Source organism: Aspergillus candidus, assembly GCF_002847045.1.
Source record: "Aspergillus candidus strain CBS 102.13 unplaced genomic scaffold BDW47scaffold_11, whole genome shotgun sequence".
In the NCBI taxonomy this organism is placed as follows: Eukaryota; Fungi; Ascomycota; class Eurotiomycetes; order Eurotiales; family Aspergillaceae; genus Aspergillus; species Aspergillus candidus.
In genome coordinates, this window is record NW_020194016.1 from 383,377 (window position 1) to 396,299 (window position 12,923).

Sequence of the window (12,923 nt, forward strand, 5' to 3'; positions counted from 1 at the left end):
GTTTCTGATGTTGTTTCCTTTTTGCCGTCCTCGCTGATCCGATCTACTGTGCATTCATGGAGCATGTACTGAGATGAAGCACCGTTTCATCTAGGAGCGCATCTCTTTTCATGAAGACTCCCGAACTCCTGGCTTGGTGAGCTAATATCAGACAAAATCTGAGAGAACAGACTAATCGAAAGCCCCTGTAGGTGCAACATGTCATACCGCATCAATGAAAACGCCATGACACGTCTTGGAAGACGCGCACGGCATCATTGCGGAACTACCCGTTCGACTGTTCCTCAATATCAAAATGGTGCTGGTGGGTCCTATCAAGGGATGAATCCCTTGCTGGATATTCCTTTTCTGTATATTTTTTACTCAGTTTCAGATTAGTCTAAACACCAAACCAAACATGCTGATCTGGGAGACACTACAGTGGCCGTGTTCACAGCCAGGGGCTGTATTTTGGTAAGGCATGAAACATGCATGGTCAGTCCATACTCCTATCCACCTTTCTAGAAGTCGTACAACATCCATACTCGGTAGAAATGGATATTGAACTGCAGATCTTTTGAGATATTGGCTGCTTCGTCATAAGCTCTCCTTGCTTCGTGGGTGTTATATTTATGGCTGAACTGATTACCGCATGTAGCGCTGTCCATTGCCTCTAGTTGTATCATGGCGAAACTGTGATTGTGACATGATTCTTCATCCTCTTCCAGAGTGTGACTATTCGGACTCTAAGGGACATACTTCCACGATTTGTACCGCTCATCGTGCCCCTTGAATTCGCCCCCATTGTGGCTGTCGATAATCCATGGAGTCGGACAATTGCCTCGACTAGGTCACTAACACTGTTTATTCAATCTATTTGCTGTGAAGACTCGACCGCTCTGAGTTTTCCCCCTCTGCAGACTGCATCTAGAGGGTTTCCACGATTTCTATGCCAATCATGACACTCAAGCCGAAGGGTAACCCGGAGAAGGTCGTCGTCAGTGCGGTGCGCCTGACGTCGTCGCAGGATCCAGAACATCAACGGACGCAGGCAAAATCTCGATGGCAGCGACTGAACCCGCTCCGACTGCAGAAAGTTCCGGATGTACCGCAGGAAAGGATGCCATCGAGAGAGCATGGTGCTAGTTTCTTAAGTCGCATATTCTTCTTGTGGGTGACTCCTTTTATCAACGTGAGTAATCGACTAATTACCCTCCCTAATGCTGGATGGCGCAAGCTGATTATGCGATACGTAGGTAGGCTACCTGCGAGAACTAGAGCTCGAGGATATCTGGAAAGTCAGCCCATCTCGAACAGTCGCGAGCCTAACAGAGAGGCTAGACACCGCTCAGCAGCAGCATTTGAACAGTGGAAGAAACAGACCTCTTCTTAGAGCGATATGCACCACCTTCGAAAAGGAACTATGGATAGGGCTGCTGTGCCAAGTCCTCAGCAATGTTTTGGGCATCATGGGTCCCTATCTAGTCCGCCACCTGGTGTCATATGGTATGGCTGTGGTTGAATCCCAGCACAGCGGCCGGCCCGGTCCAGCCATGGGGAAAGGAATGGGCTATGCTGTCGGCATATTTTGCATGCAAGCGACACAGTCGCTGTCAGTGAGTTGTTCGCTGTACGCGGCTGCCATGGTTGGCGGGCAATTACGAGGCGTTATGACTTCGAAAATATTCACAAAGGCGATGGCGTTGTCTGCTCGCGCCAAGGCTGGTACCGTCGCTGCTGCAGAGGGGGAAACCTCAGTGGGGCATGGAGATGGAAAAGCTAGGACATCGAAGGCAGATGCAGACGCCGGGGCGTCCGGCTGGGATAACGGACGAATTACCACCCTGATGGGCGTTGATGCCCTGCGCGTCGACCACGGATTCGCCTTTCTCTTCATGTTCTTGGTCGTTCCTGTCGCTTTGGTCCTTGCGCTGGTCATGTCAGTGCTCATCATAGGCTACAGCGCGCTCCCGGGCTACGGACTCCTGATTGTCGGAGTCGGCACCCTCACCTTCGTCATCCGACATCTCGTCACCATCCGAATGGACATCAACAAGATCACCGACGCGCGCGTCTCACTAACGCAGGAGATCCTGCAGAACGTGCGCTTCGTCAAACTCTTCGGGTGGGAGAGCAGCTTTCTCGCGCGCATGCAGGCCAGCCGGAAGAACGAACTGCGCTATCTTCAAAAATTCTTCAAGGTCCAGATGGCCATTATCGTCTTCATGACGTCGACGCCGTCCTACGCTGCCATGGTAGTCTTCATCGTGTACGCCGTGACGGGCCATGAGCTCTCGCCGGACCGTATATTTGCCGCTCTGGCCATTTTCAATGCCATTCGAAACCCGTTGTCAAGCTTCAATTTTGCAATGACGAAGGTGACGGATGGCTGGGCGGCTCTTATACGGCTTGAACAGTTCTTCTTGGCGGAGGAGCGGGAGGAGCTGATCCAGTGGGATTATGGGATGAGGGAGGCTATTGAGGTTAAGAATGCATCATTCACGTGGGAGCAGGCAGTGACGGCAGATAAGGAGCGCGCGGAAGAGTCGACAGCCGACTCGGCCTCCAGCTCGGACGGTGATTATCGCAGCGACGCCTCCCAGTCTCACCCGTTCACGCTCAATGACGTAAACATTGAAATCGGTCGTGGTGAACTTATTGCCGTGATAGGAGGCGTGGGTAGTGGGAAAAGCTCATTCCTTGGAGCACTTGCGGGCGATATGCGATTAACCTCCGGCCATGTTCGCATGGGTGTGACGAGAGCCTATTGCCCGCAGTATGCCTGGATACAGAACGCGACTGTCCGCGACAATATCCTCTTTGGGAACCAATACGACGAGGAGCGCTATAATGCAGTGGTAGATGCGTGCGCACTACGCGCGGACCTAGCCATGCTAACCCACGGGGATGGGACAGAGATAGGGGAGCGAGGCATCACCGTTTCAGGGGGCCAGAAGCAGAGATTGAATATTGCACGTGCGATTTATTCTAATTCAGACCTGATTCTCATGGATGATCCTCTGTCTGCCGTTGATGCCCACGTGGGGCGTCATATAATGGATAATGCTATATGCGGGTTGTTAAAAGATCGGTGTCGCGTGCTGGCTACGCATCAGCTTCATGTTCTTTCGCGCTGCGATCGAATCGTTGTTATGGACGAAGGGAGCCTCCACGCGGTTGGGACGTTCGAGGAACTCATGCGCACTGATAGTCTGTTTCAGGAGCTCATGCTCAGCGCACCTCAGCAGGAGGGCTCGGACAGTGAGTCGGATGATGACAAGCCTAGTCAGAATGTACCGTCACAACCGCGCCCCGACAACGTGAGTCAAAGCCCGGCCCCTGCGCTGATGCAGCAAGAAGAGCGGGCATCCGAAGGATGGGGCGTCTGGGGTACATACATCGCAGCGTCGGGGTCCTTCCTCAACCTTCCCATTGCTCTCGTTTTCCTGGTTCTCGCTGGCGGCATGACCCTTATGACAGGTGTCTGGCTGTCATTTTGGACGTCTAACCGATTCCCAAACTTGTCTTTGGGCCAATACATGGGAATCTACGCAGCCCTCACCGTCTTTCAGTCGGTCATGCTCTATTTGCAGTCTGTGCAGGTGAAGGAGGCCGCCGCCGCTGCCAGCAGGAGGATGCTGCAGCAGGCAATGTACCGAGTTCTGCGGGCCCCGGTGTCGTTCTTCGACACCACGCCCCTAGGCCGCATCACGAATCGGTTCTCGCAAGACGTCCAGATCATGGACACGGAGATTGCTGACTCTCTCCGGATGTTTCTTTTTGCGGGTGTCCAGGTGGTGGGGATCATCACCATGGTCATCGTATTCTATTACTACGTGAGTCTATCACACATGCTGCGCACTCGTGCGCTCCGCTAACATGCTGTGGTAGTTCGCCATTGCAGCCGCAATACTGCTCGCAGTAGCTGTAGCAGCTATCTGCGTTTTCCTGCCGTCTTCCCGAGGCACCAAGCGATACGAAGCAGTCCTCCGATCTGTTGTTTTCGCACGGTTCGGCGAAAGTATCATCGGATCGACTTGCATTCAAGCCTACCACAAGGAAGCGCACTTCCGGGAGAGACTCCACGAGGCCATTGACTCCATGAACGGGGCTTACTTCCTCACCATCGCCAATCAGCGCTGGCTCAACACCCTGCTCGACTCCGTCAGCAACACGATGATCCTAGTCGTAGTCCTCCTGGTCGCAGCCGCCCGCTTCCCAGTTGATCCCAGCGTCTCGGGCCTGATCCTCTCGTACATGCTCACAATCTCACAGCAGATGACCTTCGGCGTGCGCATGTTCGCCGGCCTCGACAACGAGCTCAACTCGGTCGAGCGCATAGCACACTACGCCAACCACCTAGAGCAGGAAGCACCCCTCCACCAAGCCCCTGTCCCAGCCAACTGGCCCGAAAAAGGTCGCATCGTCTTCTCAGACGTACAGATGCGCTACCGCCCCAATCTACCACTCATCCTCAAAGGTGTAACCATGGATGTCCGGGGCGGCGAGCGCATCGGCATAGTCGGCCGCACAGGCGCCGGCAAATCAAGCATAATGACAGCCCTATTCCGACTGACGGAGCTATCAGGCGGACACATCTCCATCGACAACGTCAACATCGCCACTGTAGGCCTGTACGACTTGCGCACTCGTCTCACCATCATCCCGCAAGACCCGACCCTCTTCCACGGCACTATCCGCTCTAACCTTGACCCGTTCAACGAGCACACTGACCTCGAACTTTGGTCCGCTATGCGCAAGGCCCACCTCGTCGCCCAGGACTCTCCAAAGGACATCCCGTCCACCTCGTTCTCTGCTGCCACATCATCCACATCATCTGTACCCCCAGGGAAAACCCGCAATCACCTCCACCTCGACACAACAGTCGACAAAGAAGGCCTGAACTTCTCCCTCGGCCAGCGCCAGTTGATGGCTCTTGCAAGAGCCCTCGTCCGCGACTCAAGAATCATCATCTGCGACGAGGCGACCTCTTCCGTTGACTTCGAGACTGATGCCCGCGTGCAGGAGACCATGGCGACTGGGTTCGCGGGAAAGACTGTGCTGTGTATTGCGCATCGGCTGCGGACTATCATCCATTATGATCGTATTTGCGTTATGGATCAGGGTCGCATTGCGGAGTTTGATTCCCCGGTGAACTTGTGGGATCGTGGGGGGATTTTTAAGACCATGTGTGAGCGGAGTGGGATTCGGAGGGAGGATATTGCAGTGTCTGGGTAAATTTCGAGCTAGGTGTCTATAGATGTCATTGGAGATTGGGCGCCGGTATGATGTTTATGCTACATAATCTTTGGTTTACTAGTAGACTGGAGTACATACATGAAAATATGTACACACACACATATATATAGACATTCATGGTATAGAGTGTCACCACCTATTCTCTGTTAATCACTCGTAAAGCCTAATTGAAAATGCATTGCATGCTTTGGACTGGCAATCTCTCATGCATATGTTGGAAGCCTGTTGCAGTCACGTGTGCCAGCTACTACATCCTCATCCTCATCTGCTTTCAACCTTACGACAACCATTCAATACATCCATGGATTACATACATCCTTCATGGTTGTTACCCATGCACGATGTGGGGGGTCCCATAGACCCGGTCAAACTATTGATGATGACCATGATTCTTGGAGCTACGAAAACAGCAGCGAATAGTGGCGCAAAATTGCAAGATCTACAATACAAGCTGTAAGAAATCTCTGCAAGTCAACTGACATGCTTGCCACCTGCAAGGCCCACTCTTCCACACTACTCTCTTGACCAGGATTATCTATTACCTATGTCGTAAAGAAGTACGCTGGACTATCTTGACACCAACCACCAGGTTGCTGATATCGCCGCTCACAGACCAAGAGCGGGTCCACGATTCTGCCATCTGACAAGATCCGAGGAGATACAACACCAGCCTTTCGATGACTAGCCTGGCTATTAAATACTGTCTTTCCCTAACAGGCTAAGCAGCCTTTGCCTCCACGAGAGGGGGCGCTTTTTTTGGGCCAGTCAATGGAGACATTTCCAGATATAGAACGTACTAACGAGGACATGCCAAGGCAGGTAGAATACGAAATCGCCTGTTGGCCTGGGCCTTCTTGCGCAATGCAAGGGATTTGCTGGTAAGGTTTTATTCAAGACCGTTGTATAGCCTTGTATGTGGAGAAAGGTTGCAGTCGGCGGAGGCCCGGATAAAGCAGACGACAGTCGGCCCAAAGCGCTGAAATGACATGCTGTTGTCGACCAAGGTACGTAGATCAAATATTGCGTTGAGGGGTGCTGGTGGTGCTGGTCACTTGCGCACGGAATTGCCTGACGATGCACTCAGCTAGTTTAGGCTTTGTGGACATGGCATGGCTGGACCTGGTTCATCGCCGTTGGTCGTGTTCGGCAAATCGGGTCTCGACCCTAGTGCTAGTACCTTGGACAGCCCCCAAATCCAGTACGCCTAATACACTGGGCATTGGCACGTTGAAAACCCCAGAAAAGTGGTACCGATCCTGGTTTGAGTTTGAATAGTTTGTGATTTTACATCGTCGTGCCTTTCCCATCCACGTTGACTGCATGATCACCTTGGTATCTCGACTGACGTCTCTCAATGACATATAGATAATGAGCTAACGATAAAAACACGACCGAACAAGATCTCAGTCCTTGCATATCTAGATGATGATAGTGTGCACGGGGCAATAGGAGTAGGAGAGCAGAGGCCACCACACCGCATGCAATGATCTCCACCCAGGGATACGGGAATTGGAGGTACGAATTGCCGTGTTTATTTCTCTCCTGTTTTTATTTTATTTTATTTTTGATTTTAGTTCTCCCAAATCATCCAATGATATTGTTGATGGTTTGAACGATCCATGAATACAAGCTGTGCCGTGTGGACTCACCAATCGGACAAGAAGTCTCGACAGGTGGATCCCCTCTCTTGGCTGCAGCTGCGCTAGCTTTGAAATATAATTGGCATAGTCAGGGGTGCGAGAGCGGCTCAATCTCTGGGAACTGCGCGACAAGACCTCCAATTGGCCGTTTTCACCCACAATCGCATTGAAAGGAGGGGCACGGGTAGAATGACGTGTCTTGCTTACGGAAAATGGAATTGTGGTCTGATGTCATCGTATTTACCACGTCGCGTTGTGAGAAACAAAGTTTTATTAAGGATTGGAGGTTGATCCAGGCGACGGAGCCCATGGATTTTCAAGCTGATATGAGCTCACAGCCCGCATTAACACCCATGAAGCATGGCTACCTTCATAACATCGAACGTCTTAGGGACGAGTTATGAGACTACCGACAGGTAATAAGAAAAACTTAAAGTTTCGACTGCAACAGGATTGAGTGCTCACCCTCGCCTAGATACCGGGATTTGAGGGCACGGGGGGTCGGTGTCTCTGGGGTCATCTGGTATGTTGCAACCGGGTTGACTCGTCCAAGTTGACTAACTCTGAAGCTCTGCGTATGACAACATCACCAACGCCCCAGTCGCCATCAAGAAGATTGGGAAACCGTTTTCGAGTACGGCGGTCGCGAAACGAACGTACCGGGAAGTCTACCTGCTGAGCAGACTGCGACATGAAAATGTACGCCGCGTAACCACGAACCTTTTGGGTGTATGCTCATTTGACCAGCTCATTACCTTGCAAGATATCTTTATATCTCCGGCTGAAGACATGTATGATGCGTTTACCCCGCGATAGTGTGAATAACATACTGATGATCCGCGCAGCTACCTCGTCACGAATAACATGATGACGGATCTACACCAGCTCGTTCAGTCAAGACCGTTAAACAACCAGTTTATCCAGTTTTTCACCTACCAGATTCTCGTATGATCCCACCCCAGCCGGCAACATTACCATCCTGTCTGACGATCGCAGCGAGGGCTGAAGTACATCCACTCGGCTGGCGTCATCCACCGCGACCTCAAACCGGGCAACATCCTCGTAAACGAAAATTGCGACTTGAAAATCATCGACTTCGGGCTCGCGCGGGAACAGGAGCACCACATGACCGGCTACGTCGTAACGAGGTGGTACCGAGCGCCGGAGATCATGCTGACATGGAAGCAGTACGGCTACGAGATCGATATCTGGAGCGTGGGATGTATCCTTGCAGAGATGAACCTGGCACGACCCCTCTTTCCCGGAAAGGATCACATCCACCAGTTCTCCCTGATTACGGAGCTGCTCGGAAACCCTTCCAAGGAAGTCATGGAGCGAATATACAACCCGAATGTGAGTGGCGTTCCTCATCGGGACCCGGAAGTGAAGTGCCGCTCGCTAACTCCCAGCTTCCAGACACGCCGATTCATCGACGAGCTACCACACCAGGAAGGCCGTCCGTTCTCGTCCGTCCTCAAAGGCGTTGACCCCACCGGTATGCGTCATTTTCCAGCCGTCCCACGTAAGTATTGGATCAGAAACTGACACTACTCGCCCAGCGATCGACCTCCTCGAGAAAATGGTCAAATTCGACCCGTACGAGAGAATCACCGCCGCGGACGCCCTCTCGCACCCGTACCTTATGACGTACCACGACTCGGAGGACGAGCCCAGCGCCGGCAAGGAAATCGACTGCTCCTACGAGGAAGACCCAGCTATCTCGCTGGAGGAGTGGAAACTAAAGATGTAAGATCGCCTCCCCCTCACCTCGCATCGCAATCTTACCTCGGAACCGCGAATCCCGATCTAAACCCCTTGCAGGTACAACGAGGTGCTGGATTTCCACCAGGGTGCCTGCACAGGGCAGACCACCAACATGACAGATACAGATACAGGTACCCACGACGATGCACTAAGGAGCATCGCCCAACGAGATTCAAGAGTGGAGAGCTACTAGTGAGTCCGTCTCCAACGACTAGTTCCTGACGTGCGCACTGAGCATCAAGCAAGCAAGGAAGCGGGGAGGGGAAGGGGAGGAGTGGAGAGGGTTGAGAGGGCACATGGGTGAGACAGCCAGCCAGCCCAGACCATGTAGATCAATTACTACCTTGAACCCGACCAAAGCAGACGAGTGAGTGAAACTAGCACCATTCGCTTGTATTTATCTAGTTATACATGTAATTATTATCATAATTGTCTTTTTTGTTTTTTCTCCTTCAACCAGTTCAATCCTATGATCACCTTCTAGAGTCCTAGACAATAGACATCAAAGGCAAGACCATCTGATATTCGCAACATGCATTAGTGGCCCCATAGCGAAGTGGATGCCGCCGGGCAATAGTTTGTTTGCTCGCTAGCCTAGCCTAGCCTACTACCTAACAATACTTACCTGCTGCTCCCCTCCCCCCCCCCTCTTCTCCCGCGAAATCTCCTTAATCCCCCCTCCCTGGGACATGCAGGGGCCCCCATGCATGGCCCCTACGGACTACAGTTTGGATAGATCCTTATGTATCCCTGCGAACGCTTAGCCGTTGGAGAAAACACCCGGGTGGATCCCCCCCTGGAAGCCCACCGCCGGGGTTTGGTACCGACTGGGGCCCATTGAATCTAATCTTACGTACTGTATCTGTTTATCTTGGTTGGGCTCGGGAGTTTGTGCTGTGTTGAATTGACGTTCCGGATGGATGGGTTGGTTAGCTGCACGCTAACTTGTTTAATTGATGTTTTTGTAATGCGTATCTCTTGTTTTGATGCTTTCGTGCGCGACTTGGTTGGTGCTTTGATCGGGTGGGGAGGAGGGGTTGGCTGAATGTGTTGGTTTATTTTATTTCCGTTCTCTTTTTTTTTTTTTTTTAGATTTGATTTTTGAAAATGAATTTTGGTTTTTAGTTTTAGTATTATTCTTTTGATTGTATTTTATCGTGTCATGTTATTTTCCGACCTCTTAGTCAATCTCAGGAAATTACGATGGGCCCGTTTTCTGCAATGTAGATTATTGTAGACACTAGTACCTGCATATGAACGACGTAATATGTAATATCAATAACTAAGTATAATCTCAAACTCCGCTTTTGCTCCCGGTGAGATCTCCAACGTAGGAGACGGCGAAATGATCTCTACCATCATGGGCTGCCCGTCCGGGATCTGCTGCACTACGTCATCGTCTATCATGATTCGCAACCCGCTGGGGTTGACGTGTAGGGCTCGAGCGACGGACTCCGGGTCCATGCCTTGTGTTTGGCAGATCTTTGTGGTCAAGTTGCGGACGGTTCGCTCGGTGAGGTAGAGTGCCCGGTGGTAGCTTTCGGGGACTTTCCATTCGTCGTAGAAGCGGATGTAGAAGCAGGCTGCTGGGGGGATATTAGAATGGGGCCCCAAAAGGAGCGCTTGTGCTTTCTCTCTCTGTGTTTGATTTGTTGGGTGACGTACCTGGTTCTGAGGGTTTGGAGGGAAGATTGCCGGATTTTGTCAGGTCTCTTGGAAGAAATTGCTCCGTAGTAATGCCGGTAGGTGATAGAGATGGAGGAGTGGTCAGGGATGACGGCGAGCTCGGGTCTAGCGAACCGGCTTTGGAAAGATGCTGAAGGCTCTCGACGCTGTGGCGACGAAGGTCTGATGGGGAAGTCTTGCGCTCGAGTTCTGGTAGAAGGATTGGGTACCAATCCGGGTCATCCCTTTGATCTGCTAGCAGGTTAAACGTGGTCACGGGCAGAGTCGAAGAGAGTGAGCTCTCCATTGATGCAAGCTGCCGCTCATTTCTCTTAGCATCGCTTGCGCTCTTTGAGGCACTCGAGCTGTCCCGTTTCCGCTTCCCGAGGTGGTCCGCGCCCGCTCCGGATAACGCCATCTCGTTTTTCAACTTGTCGATGGCCTTCTTCATTTGACAGACATCGCTAGAGATCTTCCGCTCCGCGCCATGGTCGCGGAATAGTTTTACCTTGCAGTATGACATCTCCGGGTACGGATCTACTGCGGGGACCGTCTCGGTCTTGGCACACAGCCTGACCGAGGAGCCCTTGACGCCTTTGGAGTGGGTGAAGTCTGTCGAGAGGAAGTTGAACCGAACACCTAACTTGCATTGCGGGATGGTCGCTCCTGGGCTTGCCGTCCATGAGACACAGAATCCATCGAGAGATACGTTTTCAAGCCGGACTTGATCCTGTCGCTGGCTGTGTGTTCCCTCTTCCGGAGAGAGGAATTCCACTGCCTGCAGCCCGCGACCTTGTTGACTTGCTTCCCTCTGCCCACGGACCTCCTTCCAGAGTTGCCAGCAACCCACGGGGTCGCTCACCTGCGCTTCTTCGTCAAAAGTGATGCGTACTGACGTGCGGTACCTTGTGGGCGGCATGCCCAGCGGTGGTGGCATTGAATCCACAACCGACAGCCAGTAAGTTTGGCCCTTGTTGAGATACGTTACAGGGGCCTCCCTCCGATCTCTGATCATGGCTGTCGGCGTGTGCATCTTCATGCGATACCGCAACCTATCATGAGGTATTAGTCAAGAGAACATAAGCATGTGGTTCCATTGAATGTCTTACTTTTCACTTTTCATGCCTGGAAGTTTGGCGGAGTCCAGCATCCCATCGACCATGTGGGAGCTTGGATAGCTATGTTTAGTGTTATCTCCCGGGGCAATCCCGTCAACACTTCCATTAGGGTCGGTGTCAACGGGAAAGGGCATTGTGGAATCTTGGAGCGAATGTGATCCATCCAGAGAGCTCGGGACCACATATTGAGGCTGCAGCATCGAACTGGACACGCCGAATTGGTCAAGGCCCGTATTGTCGGGCTGGGCACGCGGGGTATTGTTAGTGAACTGGTCAAACAAAGCCTGATCCAGGAGCGTATCTGTTCTCCCCGACGGAGTGAGCAAGTCTCCAGCCGGGCTATTCGACACGATGCTCCGTCTGTTCAGGGTGCGATCATAGCTATTCCGCTTTCTCAATTTTGCAGCGGGCAGTGAGGTGTCATCTTGGATGGGCGTGACGCAAATGTTCGGTGTAGGTCCAATTCCTCCACCGATCATATAGAATCTGTTGGACCAACCCGGTTAGTCACGACCCTTGGAGTGGGTGCACAATGCACACCCAAAGATAGGCTGGGTGTCCGTCTCAGACACAGGGAGGATCAGACCTAGCGGGTAGAAGGTGGTTTGGCGTCGGACGCACAAGGTCCGAGAACTTGGTCTGAAAGTTCTCAATGAGCTTGCCATCCGGCTTTTTGGCATTCCTCCTTGTGAACGAGTCAACGGTGGAACTTCGACGGGGGCTGCCATTGAAGTTGAACCATGGTTGTAACACGTCAACATACCTGTTGGTGAACATCGTGGGGTACCTGAACGGCTGATCGATCATCTGTTTAGGTTGGGGGTTTTTCCTGACTGACACCGAATAAAGGACCACAGATGAAAACAACGGCAGTGGGGGGGAGGGAAGGTCCTAGCTTTTTACGAACCATAGAGCGTGCATCCAAGGCGAGCGAATGGACGAGCTTTAACTGATTTACCGTGCGCGGCGGGGCAGAGAGCATCCTAGTCGCTCTTCTGATCAGGTGGGGTTCGCCGTACCTATAAGTGGCATTTCCGGAGGATCGGATGGGTGGCCGGGACGAACGTTGTCCCTTTGGCCATGAAGATCAACTTAGGTAACCGGGATGGACAGTCGGAAAGCACTTATCAACCCTACTCCCGATCAACGGACGAATGAGACAAGTAGCAATGTGATCAGTGGCAGGGATGACATCCAATCCCATTGTCCCAACCGGCACTCCTCTCTCAAGACGTAGAGGCGGGGGGGGGAAGGGTGGTTGGAATCAGCCCATGGCTGGACTAGACTTGGGAGCTTTTCACAATCCCAACAGGTGGATCCAGGGCCTGGAGGCCTGGAGGCCTGGTCACTGCTGTGACGCTGTCGTAGGAAGAGATCATCGGCAGAGACGGAAGCGACAATGACCTATTGAGTACTAGCGGGGACCCACTGATTCAAGTTGATCCACCAAGAGAGCAGCGGGGTTATCGACGCCATCCTATACAGACCAGACACGACT

General features: G+C 52.3%; 3 protein-coding genes across 3 annotated transcripts; 2 read left to right on the forward strand and 1 right to left on the reverse strand.

Annotated features, from left to right (window-relative positions):
• The first annotated feature begins 749 nt into the window (after positions 1-749).
• Positions 750-5,278, forward strand: BDW47DRAFT_102574 (ATP-binding cassette transporter YOR1). Its single transcript, XM_024811895.1, has 3 exons — positions 750-1,171; positions 1,236-3,815; positions 3,871-5,278. The coding sequence occupies exons 1-3, from the start codon at positions 929-931 to the stop codon at positions 5,215-5,217; spliced, it is 4,170 nt and encodes a 1,389-aa protein (XP_024673877.1). The 5' UTR covers positions 750-928; the 3' UTR covers positions 5,218-5,278.
• Positions 5,279-7,238: 1,960 nt separating this feature from the next.
• BDW47DRAFT_124191 (kinase-like domain-containing protein) lies at positions 7,239-8,835 on the forward strand (the record flags this gene model as incomplete). Its single annotated transcript, XM_024816203.1, has 9 exons — positions 7,239-7,294; positions 7,354-7,401; positions 7,448-7,577; positions 7,626-7,669; positions 7,724-7,823; positions 7,875-8,231; positions 8,295-8,373; positions 8,438-8,624; positions 8,700-8,835. 9 exons carry the CDS (start codon positions 7,239-7,241, stop codon positions 8,833-8,835), a joined length of 1,137 nt encoding a protein of 378 aa, XP_024673878.1.
• Positions 8,836-9,854: 1,019 nt separating this feature from the next.
• BDW47DRAFT_102595 (uncharacterized protein) lies at positions 9,855-12,823 on the reverse strand. Its single transcript, XM_024811896.1, has 5 exons — positions 12,189-12,823; positions 12,012-12,110; positions 11,417-11,911; positions 10,308-11,359; positions 9,855-10,228 (listed from the first exon to the last, which is right to left on the reverse strand). The coding sequence occupies exons 1-5, from the start codon at positions 12,230-12,232 to the stop codon at positions 9,918-9,920; spliced, it is 2,001 nt and encodes a 666-aa protein (XP_024673879.1). The 5' UTR covers positions 12,233-12,823; the 3' UTR covers positions 9,855-9,917.
• Positions 12,824-12,923: the final 100 nt, after the last annotated feature.